The 27,128-nt window shown below is 41.8% G+C and overlaps 1 protein-coding gene across 1 annotated transcript in view; it reads left to right on the forward strand.

The window, feature by feature from the left end:
- The first annotated feature begins 4,816 nt into the window (after nucleotides 1-4,816).
- The window catches only part of LOC124712181 (odorant receptor 43a-like), a 79,205-nt gene continuing 56,893 nt past the window's right edge, over nucleotides 4,817-27,128 (forward strand). The window contains exon 1 of the mRNA XM_047242476.1: nucleotides 4,817-5,637. Coding sequence (XP_047098432.1) covers nucleotides 4,817-5,637 — 821 coding nt within the window. The remainder of the gene's footprint in view (nucleotides 5,638-27,128) is intronic.

Here is a 27,128-nt window from a genome sequence, read left to right on the forward strand (position 1 = left end):
CATTGTGTTTGTTCTGGCAGAAAACCAGAGCATCGCAGATATTCATAGGAACTTGCAGAATGTTTATGGAGACCAGGAAATGAACAAACGCATGGTGAGTCATTGGGCAATGAGTCTGTCATTATCGCAACGTTGTCGCTCAAACCTGCCTAATCTCCCACGTGCCGGCCGGCCGCACACAGCTGTGACTCCTGCATTGTTGGAACGTGCGAAGACACTCTCATTCGTGGTGATAGAAGTATCGCAAATAAACGCGTCGCTACTCAAGTGGACGTCTCCGTTCGTAGAGCAGCCACACTGTCAACCAATTCGGGTACTCAAAGGTATGTGCCCGCTTGATTATTCGCCGTCTAACAGAAGACATTAAAGAGCAACGGAAGACCAACTGTGCAAAATTACTTGCGAGTTACAAAGCTTATCGTGATCATTTTTTATCGAACGTCGTTATTGGCGATGAAACATGGGTTCATCATTTCGAACTGGAAACAAAACGGTAATCCACGGAGTTGGCGCCACGCCACTCCCGCTCCGAAGAAAAGTTCAGAATTGCACCCCCAGCCGATAAAGTCATGACGGTGGCCGTCTGGAACTCTGCAGGGGGTTACTCTGTTTAATGTCCTCCCTCATGTTGCAACGATCAACTCCGAAGTGTGTTGTGCTACCCTCAGGAAACTAAAGAAAGGACTTCAGCGTGTTCGTCGTCACAAAAATGCAAACGAACTTCTCCTTTTCCATGTCAGCGCAAGACCTCACTTAAGTCTGCGCACCCGAGAGCATACAACACCCTCACTGGCATTGTAGCGAGAAGGAAGTGCTTCTCTAGGCGGTATCACTAACCTGGTGTCTTGCTGCTTCGGTAGGTCCCTCGTAGCACAAAAGTAGTGCTCAGTCGCCAGGTTCCATGTAGGTGGTGATCCTGCTAAAATGGAGTGTTTAGGGATGCCAGTTGTTAATTGTCAACAACGTTTGTACCATACTTGTTTTAATACAGAAATTGCTTTGTCACACACATCACAGAATCAGCATTTGCAATGTGGCGGATCTGGACTACGCCGTTATATTCGACCTTTTACACACGTTAACACAGTTTTCTGACTTTACATATGATGGACACTGCCCACGACACGTGGGGTTCTTCACTTTATATCTTGCTTAACATCTGAAATATGCACTCGCGACCGTTCTTTTAGAGCCGCCCCCGGTTTGAGTGGCTCCTCGTGACTGACTCAACCTGTCTTCCCGAAGGACAAGAGAGAGCACCCCACCTTTCTCTCTCAGCCAATGACACTTCTCTCGTTTCCTATAATATACATCCAAACCTTCAGCCAATGGGCGTTCATATCGCTGTTGCTAGGCGGATCTGACGTCACGTTTGCGGACATTGTGACGGAAGTTTGTCTCGGAACACTGTCTCAGATTGTAAGATCCTACTCCCAAATAGTCGGATCTTGTCTTTACTACGGTTGTACAACATTACCTCCTATGATTTCATATCTAATGCTCCTTGCTGACGCTTAATTGTTAAATGTACATGTAGCCTGGCTGCTACTGAGCATTCCCGATCGCGTAAATGTGCGTAATACTTGGCTTAAACACGTGAAGGGAATGCATATGTGCATTACAGGCAGCTCACAAAACTCCATTCGACTGTTATTCCTCATCCGCTCTATATCCAGGATCTCGCACCTTGCGACTCCCATATTCATCCTCAGGAAGCGGCACGCGGATAATGGAGAGGCTATCGATGCAGCGAGACCTTGGCTCCATCGTCGCCCAGTAAAGTGGTGTCACTCGGGCATACAAGCCCGGCCAGTAAGGTGGCGTAAGGCCGTCACATTTAACGGAGATTATCCTGAAAAAAAAAGGGTTTTGTAGCAAAAAGAATGGTGATGATATGGTCTATTGAAATCCTGAATAATACCAGCCTGCTTTCAGAAAAAAAATTGTTGAGTTAGTTACTGAACGCTCCCCGAACAGTGGCGAAAACTTCTGCAGCGTTTGGTTGCACCGGAAGATTTGCGAAAGCAGGTTTTGTTTTATCTAAATTAAGTCAGTGAATGTAGAGGCTAAAGCTAAGGAGTGATATCGTTACCAAACTGATGCAAATGAACTTCTGTTTGAGAGTACTTATTTGTATTTCAATATTTCAAATTGAATAATAAAGAGTCATAATACAGAGAGTATAGGGTATGGGTGGAGATATTTTTATGTGTGGTACCTTTATATGTACACACATCAGCGTGTTGCTTGTTTTTTCCCTGTGTCGAACAGACTTCCTATAGAAACATCACATAATGTATTACTTGATGTTTTCTCCACAATCGTAATTGCACCAGTGAATGGACTACAGGTGTCACTATAGACTATCCGTTTAGTGTCCACTCGTTCACACTTCACCACCTAATCTGCTGCCCAGACTAATATGTACTTGGACGTGCTAACCAACCAGAAAACATACTATTCCTAATAGCTATAATTTTTAGTCTGCAAATGAAGTAAATGCTGACGTAATGTTGTTGAATACCCTGTCCTCACTCACCAACAGAAATATCTACATTTATGCCTGTCACATCCTGTTTGCGATCTCGTGAAACATCTGTGTAACTTTATAATATTTTAACTGCAAGGTCTTCCTTTTTTCATTCAGCTTCATTGTTTTCACATAATCTCAAAACCAGTTTCCCGCTGACGAAATACGAGGGAAACTTTGGATACTGGCTTTGAAAAGAGCGAATTTGAGCTAAACGACTAACTAAAACTAAGCAGGAAACATACTTCGAAAGTATTGGAGGGATTTTTGAATGAGCTGATTTTGAAAAGAGAGAATTTGAGCCAAATGACTGCACAAATCTAAGTAGCAAATATACTTCGAAAACATTACAGGGATATTTATATGAGCTGAAAGCAAGAATGTACATTGCTTCTCATATCTAAAATTCGGTAAACATCTTGATACAATAAAAATAAAAAAAAACCTGATTTTCTCTGTAGCCAATGTTTTGTAATATTTTGTGTTTTTTATTTTTCTTAAGTTGTTTCGAGGAAGACATTTCTCACCTATTGTTCAGGAATCGTCAGAAAAGTAATGGCCTTCTGTCAAATTGATGTAGTCCTGTAGCAGCGTTGTAACAGAAAGAGAATTCACTGTAGAACTGTAGTCTTGTCGTAAGTAAAAGAACAGACTGCCGTTACAGTGCTTAAAACTGTTACCTATTCACCTGGTCAAATCTAAAATCGGTAACTATCGTATTAACACTGGAAATTTCGGAGAATTATAAGGAGCAGTCAAAAGGAAGCGAGACAGATCAAAAGTAAGTAATACCTTTCATTATTTCAAAAGTAATGGCGGTAACTATTAACACATTTATTCCACTGTGAGACAAGGCGATCAGTGCCTTAACGGAAAAATGTTCGCGGTTGCCTACGGAACCATGACTGTACCAAGACGTGCAACTCTTCGTCCGAAGTAAATCGACGGCCACGAACGTCTTTCTTCAGGACTCCATAAAATATGAAATTCACATGGGTGTAGATCGGGACTTTATGGGGGAGGGGGTGTAAGGGCTTCCCCGCGAAGCTTCTGCAGTATAGTCGAAACAACCTTCGCAACATGTTTCTGTACGCAACTGCAAACATTTTTCTACGAAGAAGTTGACCGTCTTCTCTCACAGTGGAATAAATATTAACAGTTAAGCAATTACTTTGGAATTAATGAAGACAGTTATTGTTGAGAAGAAGAAAACAACTACCAGCCACTATTGGTAATCAATAGTGGCTAATTGCTGTTTTCTTCTTTGTGTTGATCAACCCGCCTTTTTTACACAGCAACGGTCACGAAATATCAGTTTCCGACAAAATTACAGATAACTAATTTTTTTCCATCTGTCTCGGTTTCATTCGACAGCCCATTACAGATTTACTACAATACTAATACAAGACCTTCAGCTGTTAAAATCGATGCTTGATTTCTGCTATTTTGTTTTTGGAAAAAAACTATCGTTCCACTTCGCAAAGTACGTGTATCTATGGTCTAAGAATTAAACCTTTTAAGTATCTTTGTTGCTCTCTAGAGGCAACTGAACAACGCAGACTTTATTAGTGACACGTCTCGGCGAACACTCCACATCCTGTCATTGTCAAACCTGGTGTACAACTGAGGTGCATATCAGTATCAGCCAAGCAACAACTCTCTAAGAAATATGTTTTACTTAGAAACTGCAATTTCCTAGGACGCTGCTATGGAACTGAACCCCTACTGTTTACCTTATCTAGAATTTCCCTTTCATGTAGATTAGTGTGGGCCGAATTTGTCTCATAAAGGCTTAGAAATTGTGCGATTGACGAGGCATTTGGAAACATGGAAATAGGCTGGTTTTCAGCACGTATTTCAGGTAAATGCTCGTTATATTTACTTTTAAATGCGTATGATTTGCTCAATGACACTGAAAAGAGAGAGAGAGAGTGAAGTCGTTACTTTTAATTGCTCTGATCGATCAGTTTCTGTAATGCAGGGCTAGACGAGCAAACCATTTTCATCTTTCATTTCCCCTGTCGTGTTACATTGCTTTCATTACGTAATTCTTGACTAATTGTATAAGACTTTAAATAAAGACTTACAGTGTTCAGCATCACTCTATTACTTAAAACTCATTATCAAGCCGGCTATTTGTAGCAGTTGCGTTCATGCATATATAAGGTCGCTGTAATGTCAGTGGATGTAAAGTGGCTGAGCGACCCCTACCAGCTGTCGCTTGTTTGTCTGATTTAATCGTCTTACGAATGAAACGACAGTCAGCGGCTCTTCTGGACTAACAAGATGGTGAGAGGATTACCAGAGGATATGGAACAGCCACTGTCTTGGGCGGAAAGCGGGCAGTCGATCCTCAAGCTGAACATCCGCCATCTGTGGTTCTGTGGTGCGTGGCCACTCCCTGGTTCCTGGATGTTTAACATGTACGGCGCTTTCATCCTCGTACTGGGCATCTGGAACGCAGTAGAGAGTTTACTGTCCCTCTACTTTTGCTGGGGAGACATGGATGAGATGACGATGGTGTTCATTAGCACCTTCACCAATGCCTGCGGCACCGCCAAAATGGTCTTTTTCATGCCCAATCGGCGACATTACTATGCGCTGGCTCGACATGTGGAGAAGCTGGTGTCCATGCAAAGTGAATTCTGTTCGGCAGACCCTGTCTTGGCTGACATTTGGAAGGGCTCACAAAGGCGTGCCTGCCGCCTCACCTTAGGATTGCTGTTCTTAATGTTCTCGCAGTACCCTGTGTGGTACCCCATGCCGATCATTGCGCAACCAGAAGACCGGCGGCTGCCATTCGCTCAACACGGGTGGGACAACAATACCAACTACTACGAGCTATCGTACGTCGTACAGTGCGCGCTAGCGACGTTCGCAACCCAGATCAGCAACGGCGTGGACTTACTCTTCGCTACCGTCATGATCCTGACGGCTGCGCAGATGCAGATTCTTACACTGCGCATTGCCAGTCTGAAACTGGAATACACTGAAGTGAAACTAGAAAAAGGGCCCAGTGTCATGGCCTATCAGACGGAGAATACTTGCGATGATAAAATGTACGAAAAATTGTGTCAGTGCATTGGAAATCACCAGAAAATCCTCAGGTACGTTAGATAAATTGAATAATTTGCTTTGCACGAAGCTGGATACCCCACACACGATAATGTTTGCTGCACTGCTCAACAGTACTCTGCATCAAAATTTAGAATCTGCTGGTGTCTAGTTTGATGAACAATCAGAAGCGAGGCGGCGTTATCGTAAGAAAACCATGCCGTAAAGTCTAGTAAAATGCCACATGTGGAAGTTAACATACACTGACGATGGCTTTAGAGTTGCGTACTTCAATCAAGCGCTTAGTAAGTAACAAACGGTGTTAGTTGTTTGATATAAATAAGTGAGGAGAACAATGCAAGGCCATACAAAGCGAAAATATTATATAGGTTCTGTTGTAAGTGAAGTAAATGACGAGTTACTTGGCAACAGCTGTATCTCTACAAAAGATGTCCTTACAAAACAGTTGCATGATGTCTAGTAGAATACAAGTTAATTCTGTGATATTTGTTACGGAATGAAGGCAGAATGTAAGTTACATATAAGAGCAATGTCATCAGAGATGGAGAAAATGTGTGGTCTGCGGAACTATGATGGAGAAAATTGACTCCAGAAACCATCGTGATATTAGCCTTAATTTCTTTAGGTAAACATAAATTACTGTGGTTAGACGTAGGTGTACCCGTTCTTTCCTGTCAAATGCGAGTTCAGTGCCTTTCTGTTTTCATCAGTGTGGTTGGTGTGTGGGAAGAAAATCAGGTGCTGTGCGCATTGGGGCCGTCATCTAATTTCCCTGGCCACAGATATTCTGGAGTTTACTAGGATACGAGAGGCCTTTAGGTTACGGCGAAGCCTCTGTGCAGACCACACGGCGTCCGTGCCTTAAACGATTGGCTGTAGTGAACGCTCAGTGGCATCAGGAATGTGCAGAATAGGTAATGTGTAACGGTCCTCCGACTGCTCGACGAATGACGGAATGAATGTAGCTAAATCTGGTAAATCTGGTACTTCGGTACGAATACTATGTTCTTTCCCCCTATGGGTAACCTGATCTCGAGACCTTGGTTCAGATTCACGTCGCATATTAATTTTTTTTTTTTTTTTTTTGCAATGATGGGAAGGGTGGTTGATGGTGAGGGGGGATAGGAGGGGGTCAGTGGTAAGTGAAGCTGGCAGTGGGATACGCAAGACTTAGATGCCATCTGTGCAAAACTAGAGCAATCTACGTGCGACAACTTGCTTACGAAGCCACTCCTTAATCTCAGTTTACAATATGTAACCCCCTTCCTCCGCCCCACTCGCCACACACAGGGATTTGTAGAAAATTAAAGCTTCTGCTTGTGTTACCTTCTATCACAGCCCGCATATTATATACTCTGCTTCGACCATCATCAGTTATTTTGCTGCCCAAACAGCAAAACTTATCTACTACTTTAAGAGTCTCATTTCCTGTTCCAATTCCCTAAGGATCACCCAGTTTAGTTCAACTAAATTCCATTACCCTTGTATTACTTTTATCACGTTCAGTTTATAACCATCTATTCAGTTCAACGGATCTTCCATATACTTTTCATTCTCCGACCGAATTATAATGTCAAGAATGAACTTCGAAGTATTTATTTCTTCTCCCTGGAACTTTCCGTGTTCTTCTTGGTTTCCTTTGCAGCATCAATGTACAGACAAATAACAAATCACTCCCTCGTCAACTACTGCTTCATTTAAATGACCTTCAACTCATATAACGGCCGTCTGGTATCTGTGCGAGCTGTAGATATCTATTACCAGTATATGATTTTTTGTTAGTGACCCTACACTCACCTGATAAGAAGCCTTGTTCTTACTGTCAACGTAGTTCCCTAATTAACAATAAATCGAACTTCAGCTTATCTACTTCCCTTTTTAATTGTCTTATCTTCCTATCCCATTAAGTGATGTAACATTTCACACTTCATCCCGTAGTAAGCTATTTTTGTTTCTACTGATAATAACATCCTTATGAAAAGTCCCCGCCCGAAGATCCTAATAGTGAACTATAAAACCTTCAGAGTATCGTATCCAAGAGGTTGCCATCATCACTAAACCACACGATAGAGCTGCGAAGACACGGAAAATATAACGCCTGTAATTTCCCCTTGGTTTCAGGGGTTCATCGTACGCACACAGCAAGCTCTTATAGGTTAATATTATAAGTCCACATCAATCAATCATCCAGACTATTACTGTTACTTATACTGAAAAGGCTGCTGCCCCTCTTCAAGTGCCCTATATTTGTTTGCCCTATACACAAAAACATCTACGTCCTATGGCACGGCTATCTGTGTCGCTGAGGCACGTTAACCATATCACAGTAGCAAGATCTACGGCTGGTGACGTTTACTATGATATGTTTAATCGCTAGAAACATGTCAGTATGAACTGGCACGTAATATCTCACAGAATTCCAAGATCTTGTTAGGCCATTCAAATATTTCTTCCGTAAAAACTTAGAAACCGTTAGCTGATAAATTCTGCAGAGGTATGTGAGCATTCAGTGGCCCCACTCTCCATTCGTGCGAGAATCAAGACGAAATCCTGTCTATCTTTATATGAAAGGCATCCTCTCACACGTTTTGTAGGCAGAGATATGTGTAAATTTAGTTCCAGCAATAACGCGACGAGTTATACGAAGACGACGATCTAATAACAATGTAAAAAGAACGGTTCTAACGTAATTTCACCGTTTACCTGTTTTCAAGTTAAAAAGTATTGAGCTTGAGAATAAGAGTTAGCTAATAATGGCATTACACTTTGTGGTATGTTATAGTTATTGCTCTCACTAATTATTTCACCATGTACATAGTTAAATATAATGAGGGGCAAGGTGACGGGTTACACTGTAGCTAATATGACATGACAATCATATTTATTATGTGTTTCACTAAGTGATTACTTAAATAAGCGGTAAATAAGTGTGTTTTTGCAAGTAATAATGTTTGACCAAGTACTCACTTTGGAATCGACGGCAAAAAATCTGAAAAGAGCTGCTGATGGTAATCGCCTGTATTGAATCGCAACTATAATTGAAAAAAAATACTCGGCAACAACTTTCTAACACTTTCTCCATCTCTCTACATATGTTATGGTTATCATTTTAAAAATACCTTATCAGTACAAATAACTCAAAGTCTTACTGCTTAACGCAGAAAATAAACCATTCAACCAACGATGGAAGTCAGCTGCGATGTAGTAACTATTGGCCGAGCGGTTCTAGGCGCTTCAATCCGGAACCACGCCGCTGCTACGGTCGCAGGTTCGAATCCTGCCTCGGGCATGGATGTGTGTGATGTCCTTAGGTTAGTTAGGTTTAAGTAGTTCTAAGTCTATGGGACTGATGACCTCAGATGTTAAGTCACATATTGCTTAGAGCTATTTGAACCGTTTGTAGCACCTATTTACTGTATAAATGTAATAAATACGGAAGTTTCACTATCTATTCTCAACTGACTGAAAATCAGTGCTAAGCGCTCTCCCTTTTCGTTTAAATAACGGCTTCCACATTTACCGTCTACTGAACGGCCCCTGGATCTCAGACACGTCGAGTGTCCTCGCCGAGGTTGTTGGACTATTGGTGGGCAGGAGATAGTTGGGGGACGTATTGTGGCGTTTATGCCACATCTCTGTCCACATTTATTACAGTTTTAATGCTTTGTTTTAGGGCACGGTATAGGAAGATTCTGTTACGGGAGGCTAGCGAGTAGGTAGGATCACAAGTCAGACTCATCTAACGACGCGCGAAATGGCCACATAGCATGAGAACAGCCGGGCGAGCAAGATCCGTATAGTACTGCAGCAGACAGATATTGGGGATTCACCTACCACGCTGGGCGCCAAGAAACGAATCTTTTATTATTCATATATACTGCCTAAACCGAACTTGTTAACAATAACTTCAATATCACTCAATCCACCACGTAGCGCTCTGTATGAAAATCGCTGACTGCGCTGTGTGCAGTCTGTGGCTGGTTGGACTCATTGCTGGATTATTCGCTAGTGTAGTGCTGGGCAGTTGGATGTGAACAGCACATAGCGTTGGGCAGTTGGAGGTGAGCCGCCAGCAGTGGTGGATGTGGGGAGAGAGATGCCAGAGTTTTGAGAAGTTAATATGAGTGGACGATCTGGACGTGTGTCCGTCAAGAAAAGGAAATTTGTAAAACTCGATGTCACGAATTATGTATATATTACGCGTTTTGAACACTATTAAGGCAAATACATTATTTGTTCTCTATCAAAATCTTTCATTTGCTAACTATATGCCTATCAGTAGTTAGTGCCTTCAGTAGCTAGAATCTTTTATTTAGATGGCAGTATTGGCGCTCGCTGTATTGCAGTAGTTCAAGTAATGAAGATTTTTGTGAGGTAAGTGATTCATGAAGGGTATAGGTTATTTTTAGTCAGGGCTATTCTTTTGTAGGGATTATTGAAAGTCAGAATGCGTTGTGCTAAAATATTGTGCGTCAGTTCAGAAATGATCAGAATAAGTAAAGAGAAAACTGTCTCAGCACGTTTAGTTTTGCTCAGTTGTTTGAAAATCAAATAACTTAAGTGTTTTTCCAGCACTGTCATTCGTAAATTTTCAAAGGGGATGTTTCACCGTTAACTGCCACAATGCAAACGGTTGCGTTTGGAATGTTGCCGTGACCGAGAAGTATGGGTTGCTGATGGATGACGACGTATTATGCTCAGCGAAGAATCGTGGTTGAGCACTATCCCAGATGTTAATCGTCGGCTAATACGACGGCGACCTGGAGAGAGGCCCCATACTTCCAAAGTTTTGGAGTGGCATGGTGGTATTTCTCCTGGCGTCTTGGTCTGAGGAGCCATCGGATGTGACTATAGGTCATAGCTGATAGTTGTATTGAACTGGGGCCTAGAAACGACGGAGAGCCTTCGTCCCCGCCTTAGCCCTCAGTGGTTCACAACCCCACAACAGGCTACAGCAGTCCACTCACCCCACCGCCGCCCCACACCGAACCCAGGGTTATTGTGCGGTTCGGCTCCCAGTGGACCCCCCCCCCCCCCCCCCCTCCGGGAACGACTCACACCAGACGAGTGTAACCCCAGTGTATGCGTGGTAGAGTAATTATGGTGTAGGCGTAAGTGGAGACAATGTTTGCGTAGCAATCGCCGATACAGTGTAACTGCGGTGAAATGAGGGGAAACAGACCGCAGTCGCCGAGGCAAATGGGAAACCGCCTTAAAAACCATCCACAGACTGGCCGGCACACCGGACCTCGATACTAACTATCGTATGGCAGCAAAAGTTGGTAGATACGCTAATGCGTTAATGTGGAAACTATCTATGCTGGAAAAAAACTTATTTCCAATTTTGGCCACGAGGTCCAAATCGGACGCTGTGCACTTTATGTATAACGTCTACGCTATCATCTGACAGGCAACAACGCGAATTAACAATTTGGCTATCGAGAAGAGAGACCGAGCGAGGTGGCACGGTGGTAGCACGCTGGACTTGCATTCAGGAGGACGACGGTTCAAATCTGCGTCCGGCCATCCTGATTTAGGTTTTCCGTCATTCCGCTAAATCGCTTCAGGCAAATGCCGGTATGGTTCCTTTGAATGACACGGCCGACTTCCTGCCCCGTCCTTCCCTAAACCGATGGGACGGGTGAGCTCGCTCTTTGGTCCCCTCTCTCAAACCAACCAACAACAACGAGAAGAGAGACTGCACGCTATTAGTGAAACTGTTTAATGTGAACGACAGCAACTTTTTCAGTTTAAAACTTCGGCTGTCATTTTCCTACCTTCTACTGCCACAACAGACTGGTCAACGCGTGACTTAACGGACATTTTAAATAAGATATTTCAGTGACTGTGCTTCTTCGAATTACGATGCGAAGTTCCTTCGGACGTGCATGCGTGTCCTGGAGAAACAGGCATTGTGGCGACTGCAGCTGGTTTGGAAAACATTAAATGAATTCCTATTTGTGAAAATGGATAACCATCAGCTGTATAATGGAATGATGACAGGGAAAATTTGTACCCGTCTGGGACTCGAACCCGGATTTCCGGCTCATCGCGAGAGGTCGCCTTACCATTTCACTACCCGAACACGACGCAGGGCCACACCCAAACTTCCAGATGTCGTGAACTATGTGTTTACAGCCTGTACTCCTACATCCATTGGGTACATTCCCGTACAGGGGAGGCATTTTACTTGATAGTCACTTGCCTGGTCTCGGCAGGTAAATGTGATAATGAAGTGCCTGTGCTATTTCGAATTACTATGCAAAGATCTTTCGGAACTGTAATAACTTATTTATCCGCCGACATCGGGCAAACGAGTGTCAAGTTAAATGTCTCACCTGTACAGGAATCGTACATAACGGATGTGCGAGTACAGGTTGTAGATACATGGTAGACGACATACTGAAGTACAGGTCTGGCCGTCGGTGGCGCACGGATAGCCACATGTTAAGGTGACCGCTTGCGATAAGCGAGAAATCTGAGTTCGAGTCCCGGTGAGCTACAAAGTCTCACTGTCTCATTACACTAAACAGCTGATGGTTATGCATGTTCGCATCTGCTAATAAATTTAATGGAAGCCTTAGACCCGCTTGGTGATTTCAGATATGACGGGAATTTGCTAGGTTTTTCGGCTAGATCTTTTCCTAAGATATGGCGGTGATAGTACTTCAAATCTTCGGACATACACATTTTCAAAGACAGACAAATCTTTACCAAACTTTACATGTCTTCATTTGCTCTTTCTCTTATGAACCGAGAGTGCAACAGAATTTCTTTGTTAAGCTACGGCGCTTCATTCTGGAACCGCGTGACCGCTACGGTGGCAGGTTCGAATCCTGCCTCGGGCATGGATGTGTATGATGTCCTTAGGTTAGTTAGGTTTAAGTAGTTCTAAGTTATAGGGGACTGATGACCACAGATGTTAAGTCCCATAGTGCTCAGAGCCATTTGAACCATTTTTTGTTAAGCTATGATGGTATTTTCTGGCATTAACCCACATACTAGGCACATACTTCAGTACAGTACGATTTACAATCTGTTTTAACTTTGCTCCTAATTCCTCTACATCCATCATACCGGAACTAAATGATGTCAGTTCATTGTCCAAGTCAGATGCTAACAACTGGTCATCTGAAATATCTATCAAAAACACTCTCCAAGCTTTCTTGACTGATTTGTTAGCTTTCGTAACCATGGCCACAATGATGAGATCGTGATGACTAATCCCTTTCTCTATACTGATGCCATTGGTAAGATCGGGTCTCTTTGTTGCTATTGCGAATAAGCTGTCGAACTACCTGCTCAAGACAGTTTCCGGAAAACGGGTCAGAGTTATTTCTCAGTGCATGGATACAGTGAATACAGGTACGTTCCAGTCTATGCTCGGTAGGTTAACGTCGCCTCAAACTAGTATGGCATGATCTGCTTATTTGCAATCTAGAACTGTCACATAGGAATCGGGTGACTGGTAAAAATATCCTACAATTATCTCGATTTCACCTACACCCGTTATAAGCAACTAGATAATTTCACTGATCGAATCAAATTCGACCTCAAGAGCTAGAGATCAAAAGAACTAGAGATCTTCACTGTAGCCTCACAATATATATATTCACTTATGAAATTTGTTATTAACAGTCCAAACGAATTGAAAAGTAATAGCAGTGTACATGGCTACAACACAAGAAGAAAGGATGACCTTCACTACTCAAGGTTAAATCTAACTTTGGCTCGGAAGGGGATAAATTATCCTGCTTTGCTCACTTGCCTAATAGCATCAAAAGTCTGACAGATAGCCATATAGCATTTAAAAGGAAATTAAAAGAATTTCTTAATGGCAACTCCTTCTACTAATGAGATGAATTTTTGGATACAGTAAGTGGCTAATTTCCCCAACCCCCACAAAAAAAATAAATATTAAGTGTCGTGTAATATTGTGTGTAATGTAATATCTTGTATAGACACCTTTTATTACCCTGACACGTTCCACATCATTACGAAGTGTCGTATTCATGATCTATGGAACAAGTACTAATCTAATCTAATCTAGTCAACAGAAAAATATTTTTGCAACTGTAATGAACACTTCCCATTCTAGGGTTATAATCTGTCTTCCTGATATACGTTCCATCATCCGCTAAATATCTCGGAGCTTTCTACTTCGGGTTTCGGCCAGCTCTCGGCCGCAAGAATAAAGTGTGCGAGAGAACTTCCCTGAAAGGCAATAGTTTCAGCAACTTTGTTACGAATACTTCGACACTTTACTGATAAAATTTACTCTGAACGCTGTCTGATTTCGCTGTCTGCGAATTGACTTGCGAGTGTTCATCGGAGTACATCAAACTACCGCCTAACCTAAAAAACTTCATGTGCATTTCACAAGAACTCTGTATAACGGATCTTTTACGTTGGGATTTTTTGTTAGATGTTTTCGTTAAATAGCTGAATAAATTGTAATTAGGAATAATTTAACTAAGCAGAGTAGAGAAGATAAAGTCAAAGAGATGTTCATTGGGCGGACATTGTCGTAATGTAACGTCATTGCGTTGTTCGGTTGTTAAAACAAGTCGTTTGTGTTCCGTTCTGCTGTTCGGTCGTGCGCGTATCTGAAAGGAATTAATTCGGGGACTAGAATAAACTTTCACATAGTAGTTACGATTCGATGTTCCGACAAAAGGGGTTAACGCCAGTGTTAATTTGAATTGTGGGCGACAGGATTAGTTTTGACAGATACGTGAAAACGTATTTTACGACGAAGGAATTTCCAAGCTCGTCCATCGCTACGATAAGTGCCTTAATTCAAATGGTAACTATGTAGAAAAGTAGTATTTACGTGTGGCTTTCATCTGTATATAATAAAAAAAATTTCCAATACTTTATTTATTTTTAATTCCAAAACGTAATGTACTTTGTGGATAGCCCTCGTATAAGGTGAATCTCTGTCTTATTCTTGGTCTACTTAGTTAACCTCAGAGTAACATACTGATCAGATGATGGTCTGTCTATGACTGAAACCAGTTTCCAGGAATATAGACATTGCTTTTGCTGAAATATGAGAGATGCTATATGCAATTTACACAATTAGTATATATAGCTGTAAAAAAAAGAAATTACCAACTATAAGGGTGTAAATGATAAATTTGAGGATGTTGGACGAATCTTGTCGAGTGACAATACAGAGTGTTTTATATATTTGTGAATTTTGTACAATGATGCTCAACATGAAGTGACTGAATTTTGTCTAAGTAAATGATATATCGTTTGGAAAAAGTTAGTAAACAAGTTAGTAACTTATATGTTGGTGTTTGAATGAGGCTGATTGATTTTTATTAGTAGGCTTGAATGTAGCAATATTAGACACGAACTTTCACCCTGCACCAAAGTGTGTGCTGATCTGAAAATTCCTGACAGATTATAACTGTTTCCAGATTCCGACTCGAATTTGGAGCCTTTGTTTTCTGTGGACAAGTTTTCTACGATCTGAGCTAGGCAAGTACAAGCTACAATACGTCTTCACAACTGTAATTCCATCACTACCTCATCTCCTGCCTTCCAAATCTTCACAGCTCGTCTGTATTCGAAGTGGCAGTACAACTCCTGAAAGAAAGAGTAGTACAGACACAGGAAAATAGCGGGTAGGTCGGGGAAGAATGCCAGTGTGCACTCGGTGTGCTTGCCGGGGGGTCTCGTCCGTAATGTGGAGGAGGCCCTTCCGGCAGCTATTGAACGCACTGGGTGTGACCGGCTGCAGATAGTAGCACATGTCGGAACGAATGACGCCTGCCGCTTGGGTTCTGAGGCCATCCTTGGTTCCTTCCGGCGGCTGGCTGATTTGGTGAAGACAACCAGCATCGCACGCGGAGTGCAAGCTGAGCTTAATATCTGCAGCATAGTGCCCAGAGTCGATCGCGGTCCTCTGGTTTGGAGCCGTGTGGAGGGTCTAAACCAGAGGCTCAGACGACTCTGCGACTATAATGGTTGCAAATTCATCGACCTCCGTTATTGGGTGGAGAACTGTAGGGCCCCCCTAGACAGGTCAGGCGTGCACTACACACCGGAAGCAGCTACTAGGGTAGCAGAGTACGTGTGGCGTGCACACGGGGGTTTTTTAGGTTAGAGGGACCCCCCCTTGGGCGAAACGATAAAATACCTGACGGCTTACCAGAGAGGACATTATCATCGTTGATAAAGAACGTCCGTCCTCAGAGACCAAAAACAGGAAAAGTTAACGTAAACTGCAGGAGTATCCAGGGCAAGGTTCCTGAATTAGTATCTCTTATTGAAGGAAATAGTGCGCATATAGTATTAGGAACGGAAAGTTGGTTAAAACCGGAAGTGAACAGTAACGAAATCCTAGACACAGAATGGAATATATACCGCAAGGATAGGATAAACGCCAATGGTGGAGGAGTATTTATAGCAGTAAAGAATTCAATAATATCCAGTGAAGTTATTAGCGAATGCGAATGTGAAATAATCTGGGTTTAGCTAAGTATCAAAGGTGGGTCAGATATGATAGTCGGATGCTTCTATAGACCACCTGCATCAGCAACCGTAGTAGTTGAGCGCCTCAGAGAGAACCTGCAGAACGTCGTGAAGAAGTTTCGTGATCATACTATTGTAATAGGGGGAGACTTCAATCTACCAGGTATAGAATGGGATAGTCACACAATCAGAACTGGAGCCAGGGACAGAGACTCTTGTGACATTATCCTGACTGCCTTGTCCGAGAATTACTTCGAGCAGATAGTTAGAGAACCAACTCGTGAAGCTAACGTTTTAGACCTCATAGCAACAAATAGACCGGAACTTTTCGACTCCGTGAATGTAGAAGAGGGTATCAGTGATCATAAGTCAGTGGTTGCATCAATGACTACAAGTGTAATAAGAAATGCCAAGAAAGGAAGGAAAATACACTCCTGGAAATGGAAAAAAGAACACATTGACACCGGTGTGTCAGACCCACCATACTTGCTCCGGACACTGCGAGAGGGCTGTACAAGCAATGATCACACGCACGGCACAGCGGACACACCAGGAACCGCGGTGTTGGCCGTCGAATGGCGCTAGCTGCGCAGCATTTGTGCACCGCCGCCGTCAGTGTCAGCCAGTTTGCCGTGGCATACGGAGCTCCATCGCAGTCTTTAACACTGGTAGCATGCCGCGACAGCGTGGACGTGAACCGTATGTGCAGTTGACGGACTTTGAGCGAGGGCGTATAGTGGGCATGCGGGAGGCCGGGTGGACGTACCGCCGAATTGCTCAACACGTGGGGCGTGAGGTCTCCACAGTACATCGATGTTGTCGCCAGTGGTCGGCGGAAGGTGCACGTGCCCGTCGACCTGGGACCGGACCGCAGCGACGCACGGATGCACGCCAAGACCGTAGGATCCTACGCAGTGCCGTAGGGGACCGCACCGCCACTTCCCAGCAAATTAGGGCCACTGTTGCTCCTGGGGTATCGGCGAGGACCATTCGCAACCGTCTCCATGAAGCTGGGCTACGGTCCCGCACACCGTTAGGCCGTCTTCCGCTCACGCCCCAACATCGTGCAGCCCGCCTCCAGTGGTGTCGCGACAGGCGTGAATGGAGGGACGAATGTGTCGTCTTCAGCGATGAGAGTCGCTTCTGCCTTGGTGCCAATGATGGTCGTATGCGTGTTTGGCGCCGTGCAGGTGAGCGCCACAATCAGGACTGCATACGACCGAGGCACACAGGGCCAACACCCGGCATCATGGTGTGGGGAGCGATCTCCTACACTGGCCGTACACCACTGGTGATCGTCGAGGGGACACTGAATAGTGCACGGTACATCCAAACCGTCATCGAACCCATCGTTCTACCATTCCTAGACCGGCAAGGGAACTTGCTGTTCCAACAGGACACTGCACGTCCGCATGTATCCCGTGCCACCCAACGTGCTCTAGAAGGTGTAAGTCAACTACCCTGGCCAGCAAGATCTCCGGATCTGTCCCCCATTGAGCATGTTTGGGACTGGATGAAGCGTCGTCTCACGCGGTCTGCACGTCCAGCACGAACGCTGGTCCAACTGAGGCGCCAGGTGGAAATGGCATGGCAAGCCGTTCCACAGGACTACATCCAGCATCTCCACGATCGTCTCCATGGGAGAATAGCAGCCTGCATTGCTGCGAAAGGTGGATATACACTGTACTAGTGCCGACATTGTGCATGCTCTGTTGCCTGTGTCTATGTGCCTGTGGTTCTGTCAGTGTGATCATGTGATGTATCTGACCCCAGGAATGTGTCAATAAAGTTTCCCCTTCCTGGGACAATGAATTCACGGTGTTCTTATTTCAATTTCCAGGAGTGTATATTTGCTTAACAAGAGTGATAGGGCACAAATCGCAGAATATCTGAGTGACCACCATCAAACGCTCATTTCTGAGGAAGAGGATGTGGAACAAAAATGGAAAAAATTCAGAAGCATCGTCCAGTACGCCTTAGATAAGTTCGTACCGACTAAGGTCCAAAGCGAGGGGAAAGATCCACCGTGGTATAACAATCATGTACGAAAGGTACTACGGAAACAAAGAAAGCTTCATCATAGGTTTAAGAGTAGTCGAATCATAGCTGATAAGGAAAAGCTGAACGAAGCGAAAAAGAGCGTAAAGAGAGCAATGAGAGAAGCATTCAACGAATTCGAACATAAAACATTGGCAAACAATCTAAACAAGAACCCTAAAAAGTTTTGGTCATATGTAAAATCGGTAAGCGGATCTAAATCCCCTATTCAGTCACTCGTTGACCACGATGGCACCGAAACAGAGGACGACCGAAGAAAGGCAGAAATACTGAATTCAGTGTTCCGAAACTGTTTCACTGCGGAAAATCGTAACACGGTCCCTGACTTCAGCCGTCGCACGGACGCCAAAATGGAAAATATTGAAATAAACGATATCGGAATTGAAAAACAACTGCTATCACTTAGTAGCGGAAAAGCATCCGGACCAGACGAGATACCATTAAGATTCTACAGTGATTATGCTAAAGAACGTACCCCTTTCTATCAGCAATTTATCGTAGATCGCTGGAAGAACGTAAAGTACCTAGCGACTGGAAGAAAGCGCAGGTCGTTCCCATTTTCAAGAAGGGTCATAAATCAGATGCGAATAATTATAGGCCTATTTCGCTTACGTCAATCTGTTGTAGAATAATGGAACATGTTTTGTGTTCTCGTATTATGACGTTCTTAGATAATACAAATCTCCTTCATCATAACCAACATGGATTCCGCAAACAGAGATCATGTGAAACTCAGCTCGCCCTATTTGCCCAAGTAATTCACAGTGCCGTAGACACTGGCGAGCAGATTGATGCCGTATTCCTGGACTTCAGGAAGGCATTTGATACGGTCCCGCACTTACGTTTAGTGAAAAAAATACGAGCTTACGGAATATCGGACCAGGTTTGTGATTGGATTCAGGATTTCCTAGAAGAAAGAACACAACATGTCATTCTTAACGGTTCAAAATCTGCTGATGTAGAGGTAATGTCGGGAGTACCGCAAGGAAGCGTGATAGGACCTTTATTGTTTACAATATACATAAATGACTTAGTTGACAACATCGGTAGCTCCGTGAGGCTATTTGCAGATGACACGGTTGTCTACAAGAAAGTAGCAACATCAGAAGACTCGTACGTACTCCAGGAAGACCTGCAGAGGATTAATGCATGGTGCGACAGCTGGCAGCTTTCCCTAAACGTAGATAAATGTAATATAATGCGCATACATAGGGGCAGAAATCCATTCCAGTACGATTATGCCATAGGTGGTAAATCATTAGAAGCGGTAACGACCGTAAAATACTTAGGAGTTACTATCCGGAGCGATCTGAAGTGGAATGATCACATAAAACAAATAGTGGGAAAAGCAGGCGCCAGGTTGAGATTCATAGGAAGAATTCTAAGAAAATGTGACTCATCGACAAAAGAAGTAGCTTACAAAACGCTTGTTCGTCCGATTCTTGAGTATTGCTCATCAGTATGGGACCCTTACCAGGTTGGATTAATAGAAGAGATAGACATGATCCAGCGAAAAGCAGCGCGATTCGTCATGGGGACATTTAGTCAGCGCGAGAGCGTTACGGAGATGCTGAACAAGCTCCAGTGGCGGACACTTCAAGAAAGGCGTTACGCAATACGGAGAGGTTTATTATCGAAATTACGAGAGAGCACATTCCGGGAAGAGATGGGCAACATATTACTACCGCCCACATATATCTCGCGTAATGATCACAACGAAAAGATCCGAGAAATTAGAGCAAATACGGAGACTTACAAGCAGTCGTTCTTCCCACGCACAATTCGTGAATGGAACAGGGAAGGGGGGATCAGATAGTGGTACAATAAGTACCCTCCGCCACACACCGTAAGGTGGCTCGCGGAGTATAGATGTAGATGTAGATGTAGATGTAGATTGGTTTCCCACAGCTTAGAGCACTGTTTGCAAAATGAACTTTCACTCTGAAATTTCTCGGCAGCCTAAAACTAGAAGGTAAAACAAGAAAACCTTAAATATTTGCCTTCTGTGGCAGACGAATTCAATATCAATCAATCAGTTCAGTATCAATATAAGGTTTGGATTAAGAAATCATTTTCACAATGACTATGAAACCCCCAGCAAAGATTATACGAGAGGCATTCAGTAAAAATTGAAATACTTTATTTTATCGGTCAATTTCGGTTGGAAAAACGCGGTATTTGTTGTGAAACATCGTTGATATTTCAGCTTCAGTCACTGTATTTTCGTGAAGTACCAACATGTCACAGCGCTGTAACTAGCAATCAAAATGGCGTCTGTAATGGAGGTGTGTTCTAAGAAGAGAGCTGTTACTGAGTTTCTTCTGGCGGAATATCACAGCATCGCTGATATTCATATGCGCTTGCAGAATGTCTATGGAGACCTGACATGAACAACAACTCAGTGAGTCGTTGCGTGAGGCTTCTGTCATCATCGCAACAAGAACATGCAAACCTGTCTGGTCTCCTGCATCCCAGCCAGCTGAACGTAGCTGTGCCTCCTGCAATGTTAGAACGTGTGGACACTCGTTCGACGTGATTGACAGACTACAATCAATCACTTCGCATCTCAGCTGGATATATCTGTTGGTAGTGCTGACACAGTCGTCTACCAGTTGGGGTAGTCAATGGGTGTACCTGCAGGGTTTTTGGCCCTTTGGTGGAAGACCATAAAGAGCAATGAAGGACAGTCTGTGTGCACAAGAACAACAAAGGACCATCTGTGTGGACATGGGGAGGTTACTGATGCACAAAAATGATGGCTCTAACGTTGACTAATAGAGTGGAATCATGAGGACATACAGGCCCTACCAGTACGATTACATAGGGCAGTCGCATTAAGCAGACATTGTTTTGAGAAAAAAGGATTTTGTAGCTAAAAGAGAGGGAAATAATATGGTGTACTGGAATCCTGAAAAAAAACAAACCTACTTCTAGAAAAAAGTGTTACATTACTTATTGAACACTCTTTGTACTTAATATGTGGTATTATTATTTATTATTACTGCAAAATATTGTTTTCTCAAATTAAATGTCCATGAAACTTAAACGAAATTTTTTTTAATTTCTACGAATGTGGTTTGAATGTGCTCATGGTAGTGCACCTGTTATAACCTATAAAATTATTTTTTATTATTGTTTAAATTTAGTTATGTTTTATTGACTTGAGTCATATAAATTTTATATTTCTAATTTCTTATTGAACTGGTTGTCCTAAATTTTTCTTCACACATCTTCTATATATCTTTATAAGTGAACATTGTATGTATATATCTGTTCTATTAATCATTCAGAATTTGTTGTAAGTTGATCTTTAATTTTTATAAATGCCCCTTCTTCATCTGTGGTTTCATTTTTCTCGGTTTTACTTGTATTTCATGAGAACTATCCTAGACACAGAATCTCCTTCTTTTACCTAATTTTTTCTATTTTCTTCATTATCAATATGTTTCTCATATATTCTAATTAATGCTCAATACAATTGTTAATAGTGACTGTTAATAAATTGTTTAATCAAACAATACTATGCCTCTCTGACTATTTATGTGGAGTATATTGCACTTGGTTCTATTGAGGCTCAACTGTGGACACCTACACGATTTTTCGATTCTCTGCAATGATTAGTGTATGGTGTTGCTACTGAACAGCACTGCAAAGTCCCCATATACAATAGCATCATCTGCAAATAGTCTCTGAGTTTACACTGAAACTGATTTTGTGTCTGAAAATTTCAATCATTTGAAAAAAACATGTTCCAGTTGCTAGGAGTCTTTAGCTATATTAAAGTGTTGATGTGATGCTCCACAGTTTTTGGAACAGGGCTTCAATTCAGAGCTTATTTTGGCTTCATTTGGGATTTTTTGTCTATAAATTTGGTTACATTTAAATCTATGGTGAAGATCACTTTGATTTCTGAAGTGTCTTCTGAGATGGCTGTCGAACCACAGAGGGTCATTCCCAACCACTGATGCAGTGCTAGGCATATTTGTATCTGTGTAATATTTTACAATAGATAGTTTCAGATGCACAGATGTTTGATACTCACTCCTCAGGTAGTAATAAATCTTCCTATTGTCAGCATTACATAGCAGTAACAACTTACTTCATTTCTTTATATTTCTAGAAACACTGATAGTCAATGGCAGAGCAATGATCTTGAGATCACTGATTTCCCGCTCTGTGTCAATTGAATCAGAAGGTTGTGCCAGTATGTATCCAGAATATCTGAAATGTTATCCTCAGGATACAGTTACATCTAATTTATTACTAAATTCAACAAATAGTAAGGGAGTTTAGTTAAATTTACATAAGAAAAGTGACATATCTCACCTCTGGAGAGTAGCAACCTCTTTTATTTCACATCTGATTACATTGTATCATTTTTTTACATCTTTTTCCACGAAGTTAATAAACTTTATATAGTCCTGACATGTTAAATGTTATTAATGTTGGCCATTACAGTACTTTATGCAATAATTGAATATGAATATTGCATACTTTTTATCAACAATATTGTTTAGAAGTTCACTCTACTCAATTGTTAGTTTTTTTGTATTGCATTTTACCATGTGGTTTTAAATGTACTTCCTTTAAGTCATCATGATATTATACATTTTCTTCCTCTTACAGGATTTCTTTCTCAGATAAATACATCATTTTCCCCTATTTATGTTATTAGATCATCTTTGTTTTAGTCTAAAGTAGCAATGCATATATGTGTGAAACTTATTTCAATTATAACTATTAGATTCTATCTAACTGACTGGTAAATAACTGTCAACAAATATGATAACTCAATCTGAATGTAACAATTTTTACGATTTATGTATTGAATTAACAGCTTTCTCCACCATAATGTATGTGTCTGTATTACTTGATGTTCATCATCTAATATATTTGCAGAAACAGGATGCAGATCCATGACTGCTTTAGCTTCAGGTCTATCTAAGCTGTCAGTTCATCCAGAATTATTAAGACTTTTAATCAATTCTTACTTATTATGTAATTATATTTTATTTTAAAACATTTGTCTTTTCTCTGATCGTACAGTCATCTTAAAACACAACATTTTTTATTTTTATATGAATAAATTGACTGAGAATTTTTTTATTATATTTCATTTCTTTATATTAATATGCAAAATGTCAAAAATGTGTTCTAAGTGCAAAAGACGAAAACGGAAGAGAAATTTAGTAAGAAACTGGAAAAATTACAAGCTGTTCACAAAAATGTACAGATCATTAATGTAGAAGCAGATATAAACTTATGGAGGAAAATTTCATTAACTGTATAAACTTTGTAAGCTGAAGGTGGAAAAGCTGATTCTGAAGAATATTTCTTGTAAGATCTATAACAATGTGAGGACTACAGAACCGTTAATAAGATACAGTACACATTTGTAACTCCATTGAAAATAATCATTGCAATTTTACACAAATTAAGATACTTTCGAAGCAGCTGTTTATTTTTCTGACAAAGCTAGAGAAGAAATTGTAGAACCCAAAGCGTTCAGTAAAAATTACAAATGATTCAACATAATATAAATATTTATCAGTAAAAATGGTGAGGTGGTCCATGGTGCTCGCGATTTTGCAGTGGTTTGTCTACCACTGAATGTATTGTTGGTGAAATTTGCTAGCTGTTTCCTTGTTAGTGTTCTGAGCTTTTCTGTTGGCCCAATATTACTTCATTTTCCCTCTGACTCTGTCTTCCACTCGTCAGAATATTTGGTGGTGTCATTGTGGTTAAATTTTGTATGGTCTGTTAGGAGACGTTTGGTTTCAGTAGCGCAATGAAAGTCACCCGTGTTAGTTATGAAGTCTTCCTTAATAATAAGCTCTGAAGAACCTATTTGTTTGATCCGACGGTATCCAATGGATTTACTCCTGGTGGGTACTTTGAAGACCTTATACAGCAGCCTATGGGGGTTCATCCTGTACAGACGGCTGTGAAAAGCTAGTTGCCTTCCACTGACTGCATCGTTGAGGTTTCCTTGATGTTGGTAGTCTTCACGATCAGCTTTATACTGTTGTCTCCAATCTGGTAGGATTGTTCATCCTCCTATCTTTAAGAGAAGTTACGTTTCTTGTAATTTGAGGATTATCATTGGGATCATCTTGGTTAGGGATAAGAACTCTACTGCATAGGGGACTTATGGTCTGACTGCTATGTTGATTCATTGACAGATATTTTGAGATGTATATTAATAACATTCATGTAAAAATATCAAAGTTAGTGTCAACAGTAAGAGAATGTGAAACACCCAGCAGACGTGACTGATGTCATTGTAACTTTGTACAGGAAAACACCATTGGCGAGTATGTAAATGATGGGAGTTGTAATCCTCTGTGACATGTGGACTGGCCACCAGGGTGCATTAGTCAAGATCGTGTTTAGAGTTTCTACCAGGACTGTTAGTATACTTAGGGGCATATCAGCATCAGATGTTAAGGGATGAGTGTGAAGGACACAGAGATAAAGTATAGTCATGTGAAACAGCTTATCAGCACCTGACAGAATTTGAAAGGGGCTTCACCGTGGGTCTCCACAGGTCGTGGAAGATCAAAGTTTATGAGGCAGCAGTCCAATGACTGGGTTGCAAGGGAATGCGGAGCAAGCATACTCGTTATTATGGCTCTGGTTGACCACATCTGTACACCATAACTGAAGATCGCCATATTTTGCACCAAGCACATTGTAACCCATTTACATCTGCACCTGTCATCCAAGGACAAATAATGTATTCCCTCCAACATTCTGTGTTATCTCGCAGTACTGATTAGAGAGTATCAGTATCAAGATTAAGGAATTACCGTACCATGCATAGGCTGCTATTACACCACAATACAAATGTCTTCACTTGGAGTGGAGCTGTGAGCGAGAGTGATGGGCTACTGACGAATGGCGTCAATTGCGTTCAGTGATGAACAGCAGTTCTGCACTATACTGGATGAACATCATCAATGAGTATGGTGGTGACTGGGATAAGCCCCATTCTCCTAATATTGTGGAGAAGCATTGAATCATTACGTCTGGCGTCATTGTGGAAGAGCTCTCTGCCTAATTTTGAGGTACTCCTGTGGCCAACAAGATTCTAGATCTGTCGGCAGCACAGCAAGTATGGTACTAGGTCAGACATCAACTCCATCCCAGTGGCGATATTCAGGGTATATGGAGCTACTACATCAATTGTGGTCCAGGTTGGTTCTGTAGAGAATGTGATGGCCTTATGATAGCCTTCCTAACTGAACCAATGCCTGCATCCTGTCCAGAGGGGGTTCAGTATCTTACTGATAAGTGGGCTCATACTGTCAAGTTCTTTTCAACTCTGTGTTAATTTTGTAATCATTGCAATGAAGTCACACATCCACTAAACTGGTGGTGCCTCATTTCGTTACCTCCTCTTCTAGATGCTTCTTCTTCTTTTTGTTGGTCAGTGTATAAATAAAACGAACTGAATTTTAATTACATTTATTAAAATATCAGGAATTCCTTTTATGATCCTACCAACCAGAAAGTTGAATTTCTTAACTACTAGTATGTTAGATTAACAGGAAACAGAAAGTTGTTAATTTTCAATTTAAAATTTAAGCCTGGAGATACTGGAAGGTATCAGATACATTATATAATGCTAAGACAGAGATTTAAGAACCAGGTTTTAAATTGTAAGACATTTCCAGGGGCAGATATGGACTCCGACCACAATCTATTGGTTACGAAGAGTAGATGAAAGCTGAAGAAACTGCAAAAAGGTGGGAATTTAAGGAGATGGGACCTAGATAAACTGAAAGAACCATGGGTTGTACAGTGTTTCAGCGAGAGCATAAGGGAACGATTGACAGGAATGGGGGAAAGAAATACAGTATAAGAAGAATGGGCAGCTTTGAGGGATGAAGTAGTGAAGGGAGCAGAGGATCAAGTAGGTAAAAAGACAAGGGCTAATAGATATCCTTGGGTAACAGAAGAAATATTGAATTTAATTGATGAAAGGAGAAAATACAAAAATGCAGTAAATGAAACAGGCAAAAAGGAATACAAATGTCTCACAAATGAGATCGACAGGAAGTGCAAAATGGCTAAGCAGGGATGACTAGAGGACAAATGTAAGGATTTAGAGGCATATATCACTAGGGGTAAGATAGATACTGCCTACAGGAAAATTAAAGAGACCTTTGGAGAAAAGAGAAACACTTGTATGAATATCAAAAGTTCAGATGGAAACCCAGTTCTAAGCAAAGAAGGGAAGGCAGAAAAGTTGAAGGAGTATATAGAGGGTCTAGGTCGAGGTACTGGAGGACAATATTATGGAAATGGAAGAGGATGTAGATGAAGATGAAATGAGAGATATGATACTGCCTGAAGAGTTTGACAGAGCACTGAAAGATATAAGTCGAAGCAAGGCCCTGGGAGCACACAACATGCCATTAGAACTACTGACAGCCTTGGGAGAGCCAGTCCTAACAAAACTCTACCATCTGGTGAGCAAGATGTATGAGACAGGCGAAATACCCTCAGACTTCAAGAAGAATATAATAATTCCAATCCCAAAGAAAGCAGGTGTTGACAGATGTGATAATTACCGAACTATCAGCCACGGCTGCAAAATACTAACACGACTTCTTTACAGACGAATGGAAAAGCTGGTAGAAGCCGACATCGGGGAAGATCAGTTTGGATTCCGTAAATATATTGGAACATGTGAGGCAATACTGACCCTACGACATATCTTAGAAGACAGATTAAGGAAAGGCAAATCTACGTTTATAGCATTTGTAGACTTAGAGAAAGATTTTGACAATGTTGACTGGAATATTCTCTTTCGAATTCTGAAGGTGGTAGGGGTAGAATACAGGGAGCGAAAGGCTATTTAGAATTTGTACTGAAACCAGAAGGCAGTTATAAGAATCGAGGGGCATGAAAGGTAAGCAGTGGTTGGGAAGGGAGTGAGATACGGTTGTAGCCTCTCCCCGATGTTATTCAATCT

The sequence above is a fragment of the Schistocerca piceifrons genome, chromosome 8 (genome assembly GCF_021461385.2).
Source record: "Schistocerca piceifrons isolate TAMUIC-IGC-003096 chromosome 8, iqSchPice1.1, whole genome shotgun sequence".
Taxonomy (NCBI): domain Eukaryota; kingdom Metazoa; phylum Arthropoda; class Insecta; order Orthoptera; family Acrididae; genus Schistocerca; species Schistocerca piceifrons.